This window comes from Rhinoraja longicauda, chromosome 19, assembly GCF_053455715.1.
Source record: "Rhinoraja longicauda isolate Sanriku21f chromosome 19, sRhiLon1.1, whole genome shotgun sequence".
Taxonomy (NCBI): Eukaryota; Metazoa; Chordata; class Chondrichthyes; order Rajiformes; family Arhynchobatidae; genus Rhinoraja; species Rhinoraja longicauda.
In genome coordinates, this window is record NC_135971.1 from 6381737 (window position 1) to 6403625 (window position 21889).

Genomic DNA, 21889 nt, shown 5'->3' on the forward strand with positions numbered 1-21889 from the left:
AGGGGGCAGACACGAGGGGCCAGATGACCTGCCCCTGTTTCTTTGAGTGGAGGGTGAGAGAGAGAGGGAGGGGTGACTTGGACCATGGAAGGAAGCAGAGGTTGAATGATCGGTGTGGACAGAACAGAATGGGTGGAGACTTGTGGTTGTGGGGTCGTTGAAAGAGAGCGGATTCACGGGTGGATTTGATGGGTGTGGACAACTAACACACTGATCTCATTGTGAACCAATATATGAACTTCACTGAGGGACTTGACAATGTTCCGCGTGCAAGGCTGGTCCAGAAAGCGAATGCAGGTGGGATCCAAGGCGAGCTGGTGAAATGGATCAACAAGTGGCTTGGTGGTTGGAGATAGAAGGTAGCGGTAGAAGGATGATTTTTCTGCTTGGAGGTCTGTGGCTGGTGGTGTGCAGCAGAGATCGGTGCTGCAACCTTTGCTGTTTATGTTATATGATCATGGCTTGGATGTGAATGTGGGAGGTGTGATTAGTAAGTTTGGGGAGGAAGCAAAAATTGTGGATAGTGGGGAAGGTTGTCAAAGTCTGCAGAAGGATGCAGGGTAATTATCTAAACCTTATTCGCATGCAGGGATATCAAATCAAGAGAGTGTAGGTTTATATTGAGAGCAAAGAATTTTAAAGTATATCTGAAATTTAGGTTTTACTAGACCAAGTGGACACGTTGGGCCCAATCCTCTCCTGCATTGGTGCAGCACCCTCTCTTCCCCACTTCTCCCCCTCCTCCCCTCCTTCCTCCCTCCCTCCCTCACCCCCCTCCCCCTCTCTCCCTCCCTCTACCCCACCTCCCTAGGAGATAGATTTAAACTTTAAAATGTGAATAACTTAAAAGATATAACACCGATTTCAATGAAGCTTCTTCCATTAGCACCAAAGGGATGACGGTGAGGAAGGTGGGCTTAAAATAGTCATGCTATCGTGTACCACTTTCGCTGTAGTTCAGGAACAAACAAACGAGAGGTTTAGTACATAGATTTACTCTGAGAGTGGGTGATATCGGGAACATGCTAGAGGGGGTGGCGGAGTGAGATATCATCAATATATTGGAGGTACTTAAATAAGTGAGGTGCAGAAGAATGCCGATGGAATGTGGGCAAATCGATTAGTATAGCTGGGGAAAAGATGGTCATGGACACGATGGGCCGAAGGGCCAGACTCTAATCTACAACCATGGCTCTCAGCTCCAAGAGCACTGAATGACTGAGTCTCCACAGCCACCGGTGCAGGGTCGTTCCCCAGTCTCTGCGTGCAGTAATGTCTCCTTATCTCTGTGCTAATCCGGGGTGAACTAGCGGATGGAACACAACATTACCTGAAGGTCGCAAACAGAGGATGTTGGTAGAGGGTTGTTTTTCAGACTGGAGACAGAGTCCACTCTTGTTCCTTATTTATATACACGATTGGGTGTGTATGTAGGTTGCAAGGTTAGTCAGTTTGCAGATGGAACTAAAATTGGTGACATTGTGGAGAGTGAAGAATGTTACCTGAGAGTAAATGGGTTCCCTGTGAACTGGGCCAATGGGCTCAGGAACGGCAGGTGGGATTTATTCATGTGAAGGTGAGGCGATGCACTTTGCTGAGACAAACCAGGGCAGGACATACACAGTAAACGGGGAGCTTTATAGAACGGAGAGATGTCAGGGTGCAGGTACACAGTGCCATGGAAGATGCAACGGTGACAGGCAGGGAGGTGGAGAATGTGTTTGTTGCTCATTCTTTCAAAAGTCAGGATATTAAAGACAGCGTTGAGACAATGAGGTTGTTGGCAAACTGGAGAGGGTGCAAGAAGATTTACGAGGACTCTATCGGGTCTGGAAGGTATGTTTATCAGGAGAGTTAGCGCAGGTGGGGACGTTTGTCTTTGGAGCCTTTCAGGCTGACTATAGGCGTGGATAAGATCTATATAAGGTGCACAGATAAGGTGAATACCCACAGTATTTTTCCAATCTAATACTGGAGGACATCGGTTTCAGGTGACAGGGGAAACACTAACTTGTTGAAGAGCAGCTTTTTCCAGCAGTAGGTCGTTCCTATATGGAGTGAGCTGCCAGAGGAAGTGTTCAAGGCAGGTACAATTACGATATTTGAGAGACACTTGGGCAGGTAGGTGGATTGGAACGACTTGGAAGGATATGGGGCAGACGCAGGCAAGTGGGGCGAGCTTGATTGGGCAACTTGGTCAGCATGGGCGTGTGCAGTGAAAGGGCCTGTTTCTGTGCTGCTTTGCTCTCTGACTGTGATGCTTCCCAGCTTAGATTAATCTGATTTCCCTTCAATCCAATCATTACATCAAACTTTGCATCCACGTATGACGTAAAGATATCAAACAACAACAATGGAAAGGGATTAAGATTTACCTTGCTTGATGACGTCAGTTGTTTCTCTAAACACGGTGTTGAGCAAAAAAGGGTTATCGAACCTTTCCATCGGCAAGGCACCATCTGCAACCGACAGTGATTTGGCTTCATCATGAACCCTGCAAATATTTAACGACAGGTTATAAATTGAGCATCAGCATGTTTTTGAGCTGTTCTACAAGTACATTCAGTCCAGACGATGTCCTACCTCATCTTGCGGCCAGCTTCCTCCTGCAAGAAATAAAACACAAATCGCAATTAACTGAGATGGACTTTTCTCGTCAGGACAGTGGGAACTTCACATAGATTGCTACAAGCATCTGATAATTCCCCTTTCCCAACTCTCATTGGTAAGATCACAGCAGCTCTTTCCCAAGGAGTTTGCAGGCAGTGCTGAGCTCCCATACATTATGAGGGAAGCCCTTTAGTTTTGGAACAACAGCAGCACATTGCTGGGACACGGGGAACATTGGGCCAGTTCTGAATCACTGGTAAATGTGGCGTTTATTTCACAAATGTCACCCACCGTGCACTTTCACCTCACCAAAACCCCTCACCTTCAAAAATGACACGTTGTCTTTTAGATCCAGCTGTTCCTGTAAGCTTTTGACTTCGTTCTCAATGGAATTTAAATTCTCTTGAATCACTTGGAGATGTTTCTCCATTGTATTCAGAATCTTCTTCTCTTCCTCCTGGATATCTGTCAGTACACGCTGCTCTTTCTCAGTGAGAATCTGGTGCAGTTCAACAAACTGGGATGTGATCTGTGACTGAAGGTTGTGTGACTGTTCCTGTGAAATGAAAGGTGAAGATCAATATGTCACTGTATTGTGTTTCCTCACGGTATGGAAAATATTATTTGGCCAATCAATATCTGGTCATAGGGTGCAGGAATAGACCATTCTGCCAACTATATCCATACTGGCCACTGTACAGATCCTCACCAATCCCATTTACTTCCATTGAATAGATAGCTGATTATCACGAGAATTCAATAGCTTGTACAAATGCTTCGGAAATGTCATTATCCCATCAATCCCATTCCCCTCATCCAATTCCCTGCCGCCCATTCCCTTTCACATCCCCTTTAATTCCCATTGATTTGCCCACCACCTACTTTCACAGGGATGATTTACAATCGCCGATTGACTCTCCAACCGGCGTGTCGTTTGGACGTGGAAGGAATTATGGGAGATAATACGATATTATTTTATACATGATATTATTTTATACATTAGAAATTGTTACGGTATTATTTTATACATTGTTGTTTAAGGTTTGTAACTACTTAGGCATTAGGCGCCTCTCTGTAACTAATTAAGGCGCTCTAGACATTCCTTGCCCTTGACACGTGTCGGTAACATAACACTCCTTTTCTTTAGCCTGTACCTTTGCTTTAGCCTAGACGATAAGGGTGGCAGAATGTGAAGAGATGCAGACATTCATCAATGAGTAGGATTTAATGGTGGCAAGAGAAGAGATAAGGAAAGACATAGGCCTTGGGGTGATGGATGGACGTGAGGGATGGACTAGCAGGAAATAAGGGAGGCGAAGTATGAAGGGATGTGAGCATTGAGATAAGGATATATTACTAAATGGGATTTAATGGTGGCGGGACAGACGGGTGACTACAAAGTAATGAATGACTGAAGAAAGGAGTGTGGGTATGAGGTAATGTAAAGAAGATAAGGTTTAGAATAATCCTATAAAAATAGGCAGCCCGGTGTACTAAGTGGGCAGTCAGATGGTTGACATCCTGATTGTTCCAGCCGTTGTTTGCAAATAAAGGCTTTTAACTTCTTGAAGAATTCTCCGTGTCATCTGCTTAATTTTTGAACACCGGTAACCACGACAAAATTGGCGTAGTCGGCAGGATCGGAAAGAGGCCCGTTCGATAAAGGACGACCAGCCAAGGGCGCTTCCTAGCCCCATGGGGGCTCCCCGGAACAACAGGACAAGGGTGGTCACCCACTAAAAGGTAGGCGGTTTTCCGCTTCATTTGGATTTTTAACCTGTTGAAACGGGGGGCCGCTGGTGACACAGAAGCGTCTAGGGGGTTAAAAGGGCCTCTCTGATCCAAAGAATCTGGCTAAAATATTCTAAAAAGAGACCCGGAGGATTGCTCAAGAAGGCTGCGCAGTGGGGTAAGTAGAAAATAGATAAGTTAAGAAAGTGGATTTGTGACGTCAAAAAGACCTTGTGGATACCGCCCTAAGAGGATAGGGGACTGAATAGACGGGGCGTCCTGTGGATACCGCTCTAGTTAACCGGGGGTCACTCTGGTCAGCTAGGGGTCTGTACGGGCAGGATCAGAGGGTCTGTGGATACCGCCCTAAGTGAGGAGGGGTTTGTACGGGCAGATCAAGAATTGGAATAATTGGATAACATAAAAATAATAAAATTGCAAAATATTAAAGGAATATAGTAGAACTGTAGAAAATAGAAATAGCGTAGTAGGTAGCATAGTGACTATAGCGACGGAACGGAGTGAGAACAAGGACTGCATTTAAACTGACTGACCAAGTGCACTAAAATAAGACAAGTACAATGAATAAAATAACTGCAGTTGAAATACTAAGTAAGAAATTCCCCGTATCCAAAGAGGATATTAAAAAACACTGAAAAATGGGAAAAAAGGAGGGGAAAATTAGTCACGAAATGGCCCAAGGAAGGCACGTTTGATATAAACATGTGTGATGAAATGGAAGTGTTAATCAAGAACTATAAACCCAAGGATAAATCAGAAATCCGAGTAACGAAAAAGGAAAAAGAACTAGACGTGCTTAAATTGTTTAGAATAGAAGGAGAAAGGCTGAGGAAAGCATACCAGGAAAAGAATACCACTCCAAACACAGGTGAAAAACCCGAAAAACAGCATGAAAGTCAGGAGCTTCAGGAGAAAAATCAACTCTGTACCCCAGCCTGGGTATCCCCCTCCCTATTCCGGCCTGGAAGGAATAAAGCAGTGCCCTTTGATGAAAGGGATAGTGGAGATAGAGGGAGAAGTCGAAGTTTGGAGGAATGGGCAAGACATAAAGGAATATAGACAAAGAAGGGGGCAGCGAGAAAAGGAAAGGATGAAGCAAGAAGCACGGGAACTAGAAGCAGACATCAGAAGACTGCAGGACCTCAGGGACCTCAGGGACAGAAAGATTTGTGAGATCCGCCAGGCAGCAAATGAGGAGTATGAGGGAGACAACAACGCAGAAACACAGGCGAGTAATCAACAGGCATCAGAGAGAGGGCAAAACTGTGAGTGAAGCAGAATTAGAAAGTGATGGGGGAAAAACAAGGGAGCGTAGAAGGGAAATAAAGGCATCCATGAAGCGCTTAGAGATGGAAATGAGGGAGTTGGAAAAAACTATAGAAAGAGAAAGAAAGGAAAGCCAGGTGTACGCCCAGGAAGGAATGAGGTGAGAAAGCATACAGGTAGAACCACAACAGGGGATGGCAAGCGGGACACAGGAGCTGAGGGGTGGAATGATGATGTTACTTTTGATAAAGGCAGGACAAACCCAGTATATCCCTTGGGCGACCCGAGACCTAGAAGGGCTGAAAAGCACCTTGCCCAACATATATAACGGGGCAGGAAAATGGATTAGGTCATTTGAGGAGGATACTATGGGACGGTTATTGGCTATGGGAGATTTGAAGGCACGACTGGTGAAGGTAGTGGGAACCACGAAATTAGCAGAGGGTGTGGCAGGCCCTCAGAGACTGTTACCCGCTCAAGGTGGACCTAAAGATATTGAAAGGAGACCCGCTGGGAGACACGGAGAACCCAGCGGCTTATCTGGAGGATCAACTGAAAAGGTGGAGACTCGAAACCGAACAAAAAATAGACGGTAAAGAGTTGATGACCGCTTTGTTTCGGACTGCTATAGTGGACGCCATGTCTCCTCGAGTTAAGTCCAGACTGGAGGAAGTGGTGGAATTGTCAACCATATCCCACTCCCAGTTCAGGGACCACCTGGTTCATGCAGACGACAAAAAATGGAGAACCAACAAGAAGAGGTGCAGAGAAAGTTGATGCAAATGCAACTAGAAGAACTAAAAAAGAAAGAGCGTGAAAAAGGAAAGAAAATGCTGGCAGTAACAGCAGACCTGGCTGAAGCAGCAGAAGTGAACGATACACTGATGCACAGTGAGTCCTAATGCAGAGCCAGGCAGAGGCCAGAGACTCCCATGCCAATAATAAATGTCTTTGGGGGAGCTTCTCCTCAAATGTCCTATCAGGGGCAAATCAGATCAGGGAATCAGCCCCGACAGGATTGGGGCCCTCAAGGGGGAGCACAAGGAAGGGGAAGAGGAAGGCCAGTAGGCAGACAGGTAGTTGATAGAATATGTTGGGGATGTAATCAGGTAGGGCACCTGAGGAGGAACTGCCCACACCGACCGTGGCCTGGCCCGTACCAACAGGGACCCACAGGGGATGAGCAGGGTTTTAACCCAGGGCAAGCCCTAGCGGGCTCGGCAGGAGGCCCGCCTGGACTCGTGAACCCCTATGTTAGATATTAAGGGTGCCCAGATGACCCGGATGGGAAGGGACTTTACCCAATGATAACGCGACAGGCAGAAGAAGAACCCATGGTTCAGGTAATTTTGGGAGGGCGGTTAACACCTATGATGATAGATACTGGAGCTACATACTCCACTAAGATAGGTGGAGTAGTTGATAGTGAGGTAGATTTTCAAAGTCTACAGAGAGACTTGGGCCTTTTGGAAGGGTGGGCTGAAAGATGGCAGATGGAGTTTAATGCTGATAAGTGTGAGGTGCTGCATTTTGGTAGGACAAATCAAAATAGGACGTACAGGGTAAATGGTAGGGAATTGAGGAATGCAGTGGAACAGAGGGATCTGGGAATAACTGTGCATTGTTCCCTGAAGGTGGAATCTCATATGGATAGGGTGGTGAAGAAGGCGTTTGGTATGCTTGCCTTTATAAATCAGAGCATCGAGTATAGAAGTTGGGATGTAATGTTGAAATTGTACAGGGCATTGGTGAGGCCGAATCTGGAGTATGGTGTGCAGTTCTGGTCGCCAAATTATAGGAAGGATGTCGACAAAATGGAGAGGGTACAGAGGAGATTTACTAGAATGTTGCCTGGGTTTCAGCACTTAGGCTATAGAGAGAGGTTGAACAGGTTGGGTCTTTATTCTTTGGAGCGTAGAAGGTTGAGGGGGGACTTGATAGAGGTTTTTAAAATTTTGAGAGGGACGGACAGAGTTGACGTGGGTAGGCTTTTCCCTTTGAGAGTGGGGAAGATTCCAACAAGGGGACATAGCTTCAGAATTGAGGGACAAAGGTTTAGGGGTAACATGAGGGGGAACTTCTTTACTCAGAGGGTTGTGGCTGTATGGAATGGACTTCCGGTGGAAGTGGTGGAGGCTGGCTCGATTTTATTATTTAAGAGTAAATTGGATAGGTATATGGATAGGAGGGGATTGGAGGGTTATGGTCTGAGTGCAGGTAGATGAGACTAGGTCAGGGAGAATGGTCGGCGTGGACTGGTAGGGCCGGACAGGCCTGTTTCCATGCTGTAGTTGTTATATGTTATATGTTATGTTATATACTTGTGTGGAGCCGCAGTAAGCCTCCCACCTTCCCATGTCAGGAAAATTTGTTAAAACTGTAGGGTTCTCGGGAAAAACACAGTTAACACGATGCACAACCCCTGTAAGTTTAAAAATGAGTAATAGAGAAATAGTATTGCCAGTATTGGTGTCCAAAGGAACCCCCATTAATCTGCTAGGTAGGGATGCCTTGTTGAAACTAGAATTAAAGTTAGAATGTACCAAAGATGGTCTGAACGTGGAGAAATTGAATACCCAGCTGTTTATGGGGGAAGCTAGAAAAGCTAATGTATTTTGGGTAGGAAATATAGAAGATCAAATTTGGAATACGTGGAACAGATGGAAAGAGGGAGTAATGAACCTATTACCTGAAGCAACCCCACCCAAGACTGAGCTACATTGTACGGTACAGTTTGACGAGACCCAGGACATAGAGCAAGAGAGGTTGTGGCGCCTGGGAGCATGCGGCCAGCAGCACCTAAGGGCAGAAGCCATAACAATTGGAAAATAAGGGGCAGCCTTGCAAATTAAATGGAACACCTTTTTTGACAAGTGGTATAGGGTGCCAGGAGCTGCACCTCGTGTGACATTACTAGTAAATAAGGGATATCAGTCCAGGGACTTGGGGCTCATGATGAAGCAAGTAAACACTATTGTTAACTGGAAAGAAATTACACCAAAGGTATGGAAATCTGAGGACGATAATTATGTCAAGATAGTGGTGAGCATAGATATGGTGGGAACGACAAAAGAGATTGAAATTAGTCCCCAGCACCATCTCTTTTTAGTACAGAAGGGAGAAGGTCAGACGAAGGAAAACATGTTCAACAGGCTGCCACATGGCTTATGGTCACAACATGATACAGATGTCGGGAAAGTGAAATCGGCAAACCCAGTAGAAATAGAACTAAAACAAGGGGCGATTCCGCCAAGGAGACCACAATACCCCTTAAAGCCAGAAGCAGAGGAAGGCATAGCAATAACTATACAGGGTCTGTTGGAAGCGGGAGTACTGGTTAGAACAAAAAGTCCCTGTAACACCCCGCTATTACCAGTTTTAAAAGCAGACAAGACAAGGTGGAGATTAGTACATGATCTACGAGCAGTCAATGAGGTAGTGTGAGATTGGCCAGCAGTGGTTCCAAACCCACACACACTGCTGACTAACATTCCACCGGAGGCAGCGTACTTTTCAGTGATTGATCTCTGCTCAACATTCTTTAGCGTGCCGTTAGCGGAAAGATGCCAGTTTTTGTTTGCGTTTACTTACAGGGGCATTCAATATACTTATACTAGGATGCCACAGGGATTTAAACACTCGCCTCATGTTTTCAATCAGGTACTGAAGGCAGATTTGGAAGGTATATCCCTACATAGTACATTAATACAATATGTGGATGATTTGTTGGTCTGCTCTGAAAGTGAGGAGCAATGTGAGCAAGGCACCCAGACTCTTTTAGAAAGGCTGGCATACGGAGGCCATAAAGTGTCCAGGAAGAAGTTGCAGTTTTGTAAGCAACAGGTGGAGTAAAGGCTATAGCTATAGCACCAGATCAAATTGAGGCAATAATTAAAGCTCCCAAGCCTCGGACAGTAAAGCAAATGATGACATTTTTGGGAATGTCTGGATATAGCTCAGACTGGATTGGAGAATATGCTGAAATTGTGATGCCATTGAGAGAAATACTGAAGGAAGCAGGACACACAAATTTGAGAAATGTTTTAGAATAGAATGAGGAGGCGGAGACGGAGACAGCTTTTAACACCATTAAGCGAGAGTTACAGTCAGCCCCAGCCCTGGCCCTGCCAAATTATGAGAGAATGTTTCACTTGTATGTTTCCAACAGGCAGGAGGGCTACGCTGCAGCAGTACTGACGCAGGAAACAGGCATAGGTAAAGCTAAGCAGCCTGTAGCATACTACAGTACAAAATTGGATGAGGTGGCGCAGGGTTACCCACCCTGCTATCAGGGACTGGCTGCGTTGCACTATGCGTACAACAAAGCATCATCTAAAACCATGGGCTATCCTGAGGAGTTGGCTGCGCCTAACGGCTGCGGCTCTCTGGCAGTCTGTTGTCTTTTTTTCTTTTTGTTTTGTTTGTGTCGGTGTTGGGATGGTTTTTGTTTCTGTTTTTGGCTGTGTATGTGTGGTGGGGTGGGGTGGGGTGGGGTGAAACCTTTCTTTTATTAGGTCTCTTCCCCGGGGCGCAGCTCGCCCACGGGGCCTTCCATCGCCCGGAGTGGCTCGGCTGCGGGACTTAACATCGCCGGCGCGGCTCGGCCGCGGGACGTTTCAGTGCCCGGTGCGACTCGGCCGCTGGACTTAACATCGCCCGGTGCGGCCGCGGGACGTTTCAGTGCCCGGCGCGGCTTGGCCGCTGGACTTAACATCGCCAGCGCGGCTCGGCCGCGGGACGTTTCAGTGCCCGGTGCGGCTCGGCAGCTGGACTTAACATCGCCTGGTGTGGCCGCGGGACGTTTCGGTGCCCGGGGCGGCTCGGCCGGGGGGCCTTCCATCCCCTTGCGGGGGCTGTGCTTGTCGTTTGCCTCGGTAGGGGTCGAGCTGCCTGTCCGTGGGTGCGGGGGGAGGAGAGGGGAAGTTTTGTTGCCTCCATCACAGTGAGGGGGTGTTTGGAGTCACTGTGATGGATGTTTGTGTTGGGGTCGGGTGTCCTGTGTTCTTTTCTTTTTTGCTGTGTTTGTGACTGCTGAAATTTCGTTCGGTGTTTGTGCCGAGTGACAATAAAGTGTTGTTATGTTATGTTATATGTAACTATATATACACACCATAAAGTAGTAGAGCTGTTGGAGAAGGGGAAGTTTGTATTAACACCGGCCAGAATAATAGCATTTCAAATGCTCTTGACATTCCCAGACATTACAAGTAACATAGCTGATTATGTTCCGCTTGACTATGAGGGGGAGCCGCATGATTGCGTTGGGGAAACAATAGACAATAGACAATAGGTGCAGGAGTAGGCCATTCAGCCCTTCGAGCCAGTACCGCCATTCAATGCGATCATGGCTGATCACTCTCAATGATCACTCTCAAAAACGATGGTTTTTTCTAAATTAAGGACGGACTTACAATCAGAACCATTGAATGATGAGGACAAGAAAGTTTTGTTTGTGGATGGTTCATGCTATAAGGATTATGATGGCAATCATGCAGGATTTGCAGTAGTGCAGCTGGACCAATCAGGTTTTCAAACAATCAGATTAGAAGCTTGCCCACAACCTTGTTCAGCCCAGTTAGCAGAGATTAAGGCCTTAACAACAGCGTGTGAAATGATGGAGGGTGAGAAAGCTGACATTTACACAGATTCAGCATATGCACATGGGGTCTGCCACCTGTTTGGGGCAGTATGGAAGCAGCGAAGCTTCAAGAAAAGCAATGGGGACCCCATACAGCATTTTCAGCAAATTTCAGACCTAATAAGGGCACTGACTAAACCTAAGGCACTAGCTATCGTTAAATGCCAGGCACATAAAAAGGGAAACGACATGATCACAAAGGGCAATCCTGCCGCAGACGAAGCAGCCAGAAAAGCGTCTGGATGCCAATCAGCCATTATTGCCCCGCAGGTAAATTTGAACCTGCAACCCACACAGGAGGATATAATTGCAATGCAAGGTAGGGCTACTTTAGCTGGACAAACAATGTGGAGACAGAGGGGAGCCAAACAGAGTGTAGAGGGCCTGTGGACTACGGAAGGTTTGCTGGTAGCACCTACACCTCTGCTGACCATTCTCATCTCAGAAGCGCATGGGCTAGACCACTGTGGAAGGGGGGAAGTGTTAAGGAAGATAAAGAGAGATGGGTTTTGGTCACCCTATCTACAGGCTTCAGTGGATTACATTTTGTCACAATGTGAGATATGTGCTCAAAACAATGTTAGAAAGGGAATATCAACACCTATAGGACATATACCTGTGCCCGAAGGACCATTTAGGCACCTGGTTATTGACTATGTGGACATGCTGAAAAAAGTAAGAGGGAAAAGGTATATGCTGGTAGTAATTGATAGATTTAGCAGATAGGTGGAGGCAGTACCATCTAAGGATTTAGGTGCAGGAACTGTAGTCAAGTTTCTGACAAATGAGGTCATCCCACGATTCGGCATACCAACCGAAATCAGTTCCGACAATGGAGCGGCTTTTATTCAAAAAACAGTTAAGTTGGTACTGCAAACCCTGAGAGTGAAACAAAGATTTGGGTGTGTATACCACCCTCAATCTCAGGGCATGGTAGAAAGAGTTAATGGAACATTGAAGGCTAAATTGAACAAGATTTGCGCAACTACAAAGTTAAATTGGATTGATGCCCTGCCATTGGCATTAATGAGCTGTCACGTGCAAACTAATCGAATAACTCATTTAACACCACATGAGATGCTCACTGGCAGACCCATGCCGATGCCCAAATGGAGAGGTCCTTACAAGGGACCAAGTTTGGAACAATTAGGGGTAGAACTTAAACAATACATGCAACAATTAACTATGATACACAAGTCTATTTACACACAGGAAAAGCAAAAGGAGCCAGAGGCGGACCAGGGAGAAGGACCTATTAAACCCGGAGATCAGGCCTATGTGCGAGCCTTTCGACGAAGGTGGAATGAGCCAAGAAGGGAAGGACCGTTCACAGTAGCTAAGGCCTCACCGACTGCTGTTCAGGTAGAGGGCCGGTCTACATGGTACCATCTCAATCATTCTACAAGGACTGTCCCACAGGCACAACCTGTGAATGACCTCGAGGTAAACGGGCAAGAGAACGAAAATACAGGAGAAGAGTGAAAGCTACTGCGAATCAGCTGCCGTTGCTCCAGGATACGGGCAAATTTCACCTCCAAGAGAAACAGATCCCTCCGATAGAATACTATACTGTTGAACAATTTACTCTGGAGGATTACTAAGAACGTCGTTGTAAGGGAAGCTGGGTCTTTTTTCCTACCCTAGACATATGGGGGCAGGTTTTTGGCCGAGTGACCCAGGATGTTAGCATGTTGGAAGAAGAACACTGACAAACTGCACATTCTTTATACAATCCTAAGTTGGGGGGCTAATGGTTGAGAGTGGATTTATGATTTGAGTTAACAACATGTGCGTTTTTTGGTTTTCTTTTTCTGTGAGACCGTGTAGGTCTCAAAGGGGGGAATATTGGAGATAATACGATATTATTTTATACATTAGACATTGTTACGGTATTATTTTATACATTGTTGTTTAAGGTTTGTAACTACTTAGGCATTAGGCGCCTCTCTGTAACTAATTAAGGTGCTCTAGACATTCCTTACCCTTGACACGTGTCGGTAACATAACACTCCTTTTCTTTAGCCTTTACCTTTGCTTTAGCCTAGACGATAAGGGTGGCAGAATGTGAAGAGATGCGGACATTCATCAATGAGTAGGATTTAATGGCGGCAAGAGAAGAGATAAGGAAAGACATAGGCCTTGGGGTGATGGATGGACGTGAGGGATGGACTAGCAGGAAATAAGGGAGGCGAAGTATGAAGGGATGTGAGCATTGAGATAAGGATATATTACCAAATGGGATTTAATGGTGGCGGGACAAACGGGTACTACAAAGAAATGAAGGACTGAAGAAAGGAGTGTGGGTATGAGGTAATGTAAAGAAGATAAGGTTTAGAATAATCCTATAAAAATAGGCTGCCCGGTGTACTAAGTGGGCAGTCAGATGGTTGACATCCTGATTGTTCCAGCCGTTGTTTGCAAATAAAGGCTTTTAACTTTTTGAAGAATTCTCCGTGTCATCTGCTTCATTTTTGAACAGCGGTAACCATGACAGAATCCGCCGCGGTCACAGGGAGAAGGCGTGAACCACACGGGCAGCGCCCAAGGTGAGGATCGAACCCGCTTACCAGAACTAGGAGACAGCAGCACTACTTGTGTCACTGCGCTGCCCTGTTATTGCACGCGTCACAGGGATCAAACCTGCACAAGATCAGGAAATCGAAACTTAAAAGCCTCACCAGAACTCCAGAAATCTTCTCTTTCTGTTGCTGCTCCATTTGCTGGATCCCTGATTTCTTTTTCGTGAGAGATTTGATGGAAGCTTTCACCTGATCCTGGAATTGTGTTTGGGAATCAGAAAATTAAACTGTTGAACAGTAAAAATGGAATTAAAATGATGTGATTAAAATCGGTTTGCTTTTACCTTAAAGATTTCAACAGCTTCATCTACCGGCATGAAGCGGTGATCTCTGTGTTCCCGCGCATCTCGACAAACCAGGCAGATCAGCTTCTTGTCAGTTTCACAAAACAGCTTCACTTCTTCCTGATGTTTCTCGCAGTGAAGTTTAATTTCCTTCTCTGGAATTATTTCCTGATTCAGGCTCAGTGTTCGAGCTTTCTCAGCCAGTCTCGCCAAGGCCCGACTCACCCTGAGGGTGCGGTCTGTAAACACCTCTCTACATTCCGGGCAGGAGTTTCTCCCCTCCCTGTCCCAACTCTGTGTGATACAGGAGCGGCAGAAGTTGTGCCCGCACTCCAGTATAACCGGATCGGTGAAGAAATCCAGGCAGATGGGACAAACTGCCTCCTCGGTCCAACTCTCGACCTGGTCTTTCGAAGCCATTTTAACTCCGCCTCTTCCTGGTTCAAAACGTATTCCCTTTCGCGCAGCTGCTGATCAAAGATACTAGAGGAGAAAGATAGACCACTCGGCCCTTGAAACCGTAGTAGGTCATGTCGGCATTTTAGTAGCAGAAACCTGCAGAAACATTTAAAAAGAAAAATAACTAAAATCTGTGAATTGATAGATGAGATATATTCTGTATTTTAATGGCATCATCACACATACTGTTCCCCCAAAACGCTGATTACACTGCGAGAGGCGCGTTTTGCCGTTGATGGGCAGACGGTTGGACAAAGGCCAGAGATGAGAAGACAGAAGGTGTGTGACAAAATGATTGAGGACTTGCGAATTGTGTCCTGATCTTCAAACAGTCTTCTCCTCAGACGGCCAAAGGTTGTGCAGGTGCACTGAAGGCGCTGGTGAGTTTCACCATCAATGTCTGCCTTCCTCTGGGAAGAGGAGCGTCGGCCAGAGCACCCGAGGGTCACCATCGTTACGACCATTTTAAAGGAAGGAGACAAATCCACCCGCGGAAACTATGGAGGGTTCCCCCGCTCTCTAACACAGGGTTGGGTCAGTTACACATTAAACTGTCCTGAATATAGACGGAAGCGCAGAGTAGCGCTTGGGACAGTGTAAGGCAGGATAAAATGTTGGAAACAACTGCAGAGTGGATTCACGAAGATGGTGCCAGGATTTGAGGGTCAGAGCGAAAGGGAGAGGTTGGGCAGGGAAGGATTTATTAATTGGAGCGCAGGAGGCTGAAGTGCATAAGATCAAGAGGTGAATAGACAGGGTGAATGCACAGTCTGTTACCCGGAGCAGTGGAATCGAGAACTAGAGGACACAGGTTTGTGGTGAGAGGTGCAAGATTTAATCGGAACCTGATGAAAATATTTTTACACAGAAGGTCGTGGGTGTCTGGAACAAGCTGCCAGAGGGGGTAAGTGAGGCTGGACAACAACGTGGAGTGGAGTTGAAGCCCCGTTTCCTGAAGAAAGAGGATACCTCCGAATCACCCCTCATCCTCTTGCTCCTCCTCCCTCTCCCTCTGCTCCTCTCCCTCATCCTCCTACTCGCCCTCTCCTCCTCTCCCTCTCCTCCTCTCCTCTACTCACCCTCCTCCACTCCCTCTCATTCTCTCCCTCTCCCTGCACCTCCTCCTCTCCCCCTTCCTCTCCTTCACCTCTCCTCCTCCTCACCCCCCTTCCTCTCCTTCACCAGTCCTCCTCCCGCCCCTCTCCACCTCTCTCTCATCCCTCTCCTCCCCCTCACCCCTCCTCTCCCTCGCCTCTTCCTCTCCTCCTCACCCCTCCATTTCTCTCTCCTCCTCTCCCTCACCCCTCCATTTCTCTCTCCTCCTTCCCCTCACCCCTCCATTTCCCTCACCTCCTCTCATTCACCCCTCCATTTCTCTCTCCTCCTCTCCCTCACCCCTCCATTTCTCTCTCCTCCTCTCCCTCACCCCTCCATTTATCTCTCCTCCTCTCCCTCACCCCTCCATTTCTCTCACCTCCTCTCCCTCCCCCCTCCATTTCTCTCTCCACCTCCACTCCGGGCCTCCATGGCCGCCTCTCTCCGTAGCGGCCGCCGCTCCTTTTGGAGCCGCTGCCGGGCGGGGTCGGGGTCGGGGCCGCCGCCGCTGCAGGCCCGGCGGAGAGGGTGGGGGATGAGGGGAAGAGGGTGGAGGAGGGGGAAGAGGAGCCGCGGCAACAGCGGGTCTCGGGTTGCCGCCGCCATCAGCGCCATGGTGTCTTGCTTCCATAATACCGGTCGCCATCAAAGCTGAAGTGAACAGTATTCAGTCGCTATGTGTAGGAAGGAACTGCAGGCGCTGGTTTAAACCGAAGACAGACACAAAATGCTGGAGTAACTCAGCGGGACTAACAGCATCTCGGGAGAGAAGGAATGGGTGACGTTTCGGGTCGAGACCCTTCTTCAGACTCAATCTTCGGTTGAAACCAGCATCTGCGGGTCGATTCTGACCGTTTGAAGATGCTGCCTGTCCCGCTGAGTTACTCCAGATTTTGTGTCTATCTTCGGCAATCGGTTCGGTGACAAGCTTTGAGTTTAAAGTCTGAAGATGTTAGAGGGGATGATTGAGGCATAAGTGAGGAGAGAATCAGGCTGGCAGATGGCATCACAGATCCTCATTACACGATAATCAGGAAAAAAGATAAGGTCTGAACAAGAGCTCGTTTAAAAGCGTTAAATTATCCAAGTAAGCTTTAGTAAGTATTAGATATAGGTTTCAAATGTCTTTTATTGTCACGTGTACCAATTAAGGTACAGTTTTATGCGAATTACCATAAAGCCAGACGAAAATAAAAGCAACAAGACACAGAATTACACAAAAGTATTTCTGTTGCTTTGACGGACGCGGTTAACGCGTTGAAATGAACGGATCGACAGCTCTGATTTCACTTGCTGTTTATTTTTCTCTTCCCACATTTACATTCCCCCTGGTTTTATTTCCGCGCTCACTCGCGTTCTGTAGCTTTGCCATTTTGTACGTAATTATATTTTCAATAAACACATCCACAAGTTCCACGGCATGATTTGGCACAGAATACAGAAAGAACATTGCAGTAGTCTGGTCGTGGTTCAATCTGAGCCACAGACCACTTTTCTAATGCACATTATAAGCAGATGCCACTGTGCTAAATGTCGCAACACTCCCTGCACACTAAGGGCAATTAACCGACAAACCCGCATGTCTTTTGGAGGTGGGAGAAACCCGGAGCAATAGACAATAGACGCAGGAGAAGGCCATTCGGCCCTTCGAGCCAGCACTGCCATTCAATGTGATCATGGCTGATCATTCTCAATCAGTACCCCGTTCCTGCCTTCTCCCCATACCCCCTGACTCCGCTACCCTTAAGAGCTCTATCTAGCTCTCTCTTGAAGGCATTCAGAGAATTGGTCTCCACTGCCTTCTGGGCTAGACGAGGCACAGTCTGGGGAGATGTTGGAGTCAGTGTGTTTGTGGTCAATGTCTCGTGGTCACCATGAGGTATGAAAATGAAGACAACAATCAGAGCGTGCACTGATGATGAAGGAAAAGTTGAGCCCACAGTGGTCCATTGTTGACTGTGGAATGGATGATAATTAAGGGACATCAACAGGTAAACTAGCACGATGTCCATGGTGTGGGCGGGGACAGAGAGAGGTGAATTACAAGGCTTACTTGACATTAGATAAATCAGTATTCATAGCTGGGTTGGAAGCTGCCCAAGTGAAATATGAGATGCTCTTCCTCCAATTTGTGCTGGGCCTCGCTCTGACAACAGAGGCGGCCCTGGACAGAAAGGTCAGCCTGGGAATGGGAATTAAAATGTTTGGCAATCCGGAGATCGCATAGGTCAAGACCCACTGGGCGTATGTGTTCAGCGAAATGATCGCTCGGTCTGCACTTGGTCTCGCCTACAGATAGGAGTCCAGTAGATGCAAAACCTATCCCTATACGTCCTTCCCAGACTCCACTTAGGGACATCGCCAGTCCTTTCTGGTGAGGCAGAGGTTCACTTGCACCTCCCCTAACCACATCTACCGTGTCCGTTTTTCTCAGTGTTAACTCCAAATTATCGCAGGGTTGAACCTTGGTCTCCAGCCCCATGAGGCACCGGCTCGACCCGCTGCTCCACAGTACCTCAGAAATATAAAGCCTTCCATTTCCAAATACTGTACACTGCCCGACCTGCCGAAGGCTGTCAACGTTTTCATGGCAATTTATGGTCAAACTCACATTCCAATCGAACATTGAACTGGAAAAATTAAAAATAAAGCAGATGCTGAAAATCTGAAAGACATAAGATCCAAGAAATACCCAGAAGATCGGTTAGCTTCTGTAGAGACCGAAAACAGAGTTAATGGCTCAGGTTGAACACCATTCATCATCAGTATTAGATCTGAAATGTAATGTCTGTTTCACCTTGCAGATGCTGCCTGACCACCTGAGTATTTGGGGCAATTTCTGCTTTTATTCCACATTTTAAGCCATGGAGAGGAATTTCGTGAGGTGGGGGCGGGTGGATGGGGAGGGGGAGGGTGGAGAGTGATGAGGATTGCGAGATTGCGGTGGTGAAGGAGAAACGAAGGGGGAGGGGGGCTACTCACATATGGAGGCAGATCGGAGCAAGAGGATATTGATGTTAGTGGTAATTTGAGGTTGATAAAGAGGAGGTGGAGGTGTGTGATGGGGTCGTCATGATCATAGTGAATGCGGGCAGACATGAGGGGCCAGATGGCCTGCCCCTATTTCTTTGAGTGGAGGGTGAGAGAGAGGGAGGGGTGGCTTGGACCATGGAAGGAAGCAGAGGTTGAATGATCGGGTGTTGTACAGAATGGGTGGAGACTTGTGGTTGTGGGGTTGTTGAAAGAGAGCGGATTCACGGGTGGATTTGATGGGTGTGTACAACTAACACACTGATCCCATTGTGAACCAATATATGAACTTCACTGAGGGACTTGACAATGTTCCGCGTGTCAGACTGGTCCAGAAAGCGAAGGCAGGTGGGATCCAGGCGAGCTGGTGAAATGGATCCACAATTGGCTTGGTGGTTGGAGGTAGAAGGTAGCGGTAGAAGGGTGATTTTTCTGCTTGGAGGTCTGTGGCTGGTGGTGTGCAGCAGAGATCGGCGCTGCAACCTTTGCTGTTTATGTTATATGATCATGGCTTGGATGTGAATGTGGGAGGTGTGATTAGTAAGTTTGTGGAGGAAGCAAAAATTGCGGATAGCGGGGAAGGTTGTCAAAGTCTGCAGCAGGATGCAGGGTAATTATCTAAACCTTATTCGCGTGCAAAGATATCAAATCACGAGAGTGCAGGTTTATATTGAGAGCAAAGAATTTTAAAGTATATGTGAGATTCAGGTTTTAATAGATCAAGTGGACCCGTTGGGCCCAAACATCTCCTGCATTGGTGCTGCACCCTCTCCCCCCCCCCTCTCACCTTCCCTCCCCTCTCCCTCAACCCCACTTTTTTCATCCCTCCCTCCCACCTCCCCCCTCCCTCCCTAGGAGATAGATTTAAACATTAAAATGCGAATAACTTTAAAAATATAACACCGATTTCAATTAAACTTCTTCCATTAGCATCAAAAGGATGGCGCTGAGTAAGGAGGGCTGAAAATTGTCGCACTATCGTGTACTGTTTTGGCTGTAGTTCAGGAACAAACAAACAAACGAGAGGTTTAGTACATAGATTTACACTGAGAGTGGGTGATATCTGGAACATGCTACAGAGCAGGGGGTGGAGTGAGATATAATCACTATATTTGAGGCACTTAAATAGGTGAGGTGCAGAAGAATGCCAAGTTGATGAATCTGGATGTATGCGTTTCCACACTCCTGTACCTCTTAGTAGAAATACGAAATTGCAGATGCTTGTTCATACCAAAGATGGAGACAGTGGTGGAGTTACTCAGCGGGTCAGGCAGCATCTCTGGAGAGAAAGGATTGATGACGTTTCGGGTCGGGTCTGAGGAAGTGTCCCCACCCGAAACGCCACCCATCCTTTTTCTCCAGAGATGCTTCCTGACCCGCTGAGTTACTCCAGAACTTTGTGTCAATCTTCTGTACCTCTTGTCTGACGGGGGGGGGGGGGGGGGGGGGAGAAGAGGGAGTGATCGGGGTGAGATTCACCCTTGATAATGCTGACGGCCTTGAATTAATTGTCGATGGAAGGGAGGTTGGTTTTGCGATTTGGTCTGGGCTGCGCTACAGCTCTCTGCAATCTCTTGCGTACTTGGGTGGAGCTGTTCCCAAACCAAACTGTGATGCATCCCGATAAAATGCTTTGTGCGTCGCATCTGTAGAAATTAAATCTGCAGCAATGAAGACCAACACTATCTGCAATAACATCTGCCTCTCACTGTCTACAGGCTAGGAAGTTGTTTCCTGCTCAGACTGACTTGGCCAAGAGGTTGCTTCTCATCTTCCTCTCCGTGGTCATCCTGCAAGTGTACTTTGCCACTGAGGAAGAGCCCGGCCTTTCGTCAACAGCGATGGACAGTCCCAGCGACCTGCCTTGGTACGGCGCCGCACTGTTCCCCACTGCGTCAGACAGAGCTGAGACACACTGCATCCTTCATCTCGTGGCGGGACGCCTTTGGAAGCCTCCCAACAGCCAGCGATCTCCCACCAGAGATTCAAGTTCTCAAGTTCACAAGTTATAGGAGTAGCATTAGGCCATTTGGCTCATCGAGTCTACTCCGCCATTCAATCATGGCTAATATCTGCCTCATCACATTTTCCTGCCTTCTCCCCATAATCCTTGACATCCATTCTAATCAATAATTTTTCTATCTCTACCGTAAAAATATCCACTGACTTGGTCTCCACAGCTCTCTGTGACAATGAGTTCCACAGATGAACTGCTCTGTGACTAAAGAAATTCCTCCTTACCACCTTTCCAAACGAGCGCCCTTTACTTCTTCTCCCACCAGTGGAAACATCCTCTCCACATCCACTCTATCTACGCCTTTCATTATTCGCTAAGTTTCAATTAGGTCCCCCCTCAACCTTCTAAACTCCAGTGAGTACAGGCCCGGTGCTGTAAAACGCTCATCAAATGCTAACCCACTCATTCCTCGAATCATTCTTGTAAACCTCCTCTGGACCCTCTCCAGAGCCAGCACATCCCTCTTCAGATATGGGGCCCAAATTTGCTCACAGTACTCCAAATGTGGTCTGACCGGCGCCTTATAGAGCCTCAGCGTTACGTCTCTGTTTTTGTATTCCAGTCCTCTTGATATAAATGCATTGAATTTGCGTTCCCAGTTGGGTGGGTGGAACGGACCACACGTCACATGTACCGAAGTACAGTGAGTTAGATAGAGCTTTTAAAGATATCAGTGTCAAGGGATATGGAGAGAAGGCAGGAACGGGGTACTGATTGTGGATGATCAACCATGATCACAATGAATGGCGATTGTGGCTCAACGGACCGAATGGCCTGCTCCTTCACCTAAAGTCTATTGTCTAAAAGCTTTTGTTGCGTGCTAACCAGTCAGCGGAAAGGCAACGCACGATTCTAATTGAGGCATTTATAGATACATGATAAGGGAATAATGTTTAGTGCAAGGTAAACCCAGCAAAGTCTGATCAAAGATAGTCCGAGGGTCACCAATGAGGTGGATAGTAGTTCAGAGCTGCTTTCTAGTTGTTGTAGGATTATTCCACCCTCCTTTATGTAGTTCTCATTTCCCATGCTCTCCAAACATGGAGGGATCCCATTTTCTTCACACCTTCCTCATTTTCAGACCTTCGCAAGATCAAATTTTAAAGCGTGTTCACCACATCCAGAAGGTCTACTTTGCTTTAATTAAGTTTAGAGATAC

At 47.1% G+C, this 21889-nt stretch overlaps 2 protein-coding genes across 2 annotated transcripts in view; both read right to left on the reverse strand.

The window, feature by feature from the left end:
• Positions 1–1252: 1252 nt before the first annotated feature.
• Positions 1253–20634, reverse strand: LOC144602608 (zinc-binding protein A33-like). The gene is made up of 7 exons (XM_078415739.1): positions 20462–20634; positions 14130–14355; positions 13945–14040; positions 2933–3166; positions 2584–2606; positions 2376–2494; positions 1253–1330 (listed from the first exon to the last, which is right to left on the reverse strand). Exons 1-7 carry the CDS (start codon positions 20632–20634, stop codon positions 1281–1283), a joined length of 921 nt encoding a protein of 306 aa, XP_078271865.1. The 3' UTR covers positions 1253–1280.
• The window catches only part of LOC144603060 (uncharacterized), a 278950-nt gene continuing 271580 nt past the window's right edge, over positions 14520–21889 (reverse strand). Inside the window, exon 5 of the mRNA XM_078416199.1 lies at positions 14520–14684. The gene's annotated coding sequence lies outside the window, so the exon portion shown is untranslated. The remainder of the gene's footprint in view (positions 14685–21889) is intronic.

What these genes read in the sequence shown, in the direction of transcription:
- LOC144602608 (XM_078415739.1), bottom strand. Translation starts at nt 20,634, where the DNA reads ATGCAGTGTGTCTCAGCTCTGTCTGACGCAGTGGGGAACAGTGCGGCG. An exon ending in AGAAGCAACCTCTTGGCCAA is followed by an intron (nt 14,356 to 20,461) that starts GTCAGTCTGAGC and finishes CCGCACCCTCAG; the next exon opens with GGTGAGTCGGGCCTTGGCGA. An exon ending in AAGCTGTTGAAATCTTTAAG is followed by an intron (nt 14,041 to 14,129) that starts GTAAAAGCAAAC and finishes ACACAATTCCAG; the next exon opens with GATCAGGTGAAAGCTTCCAT.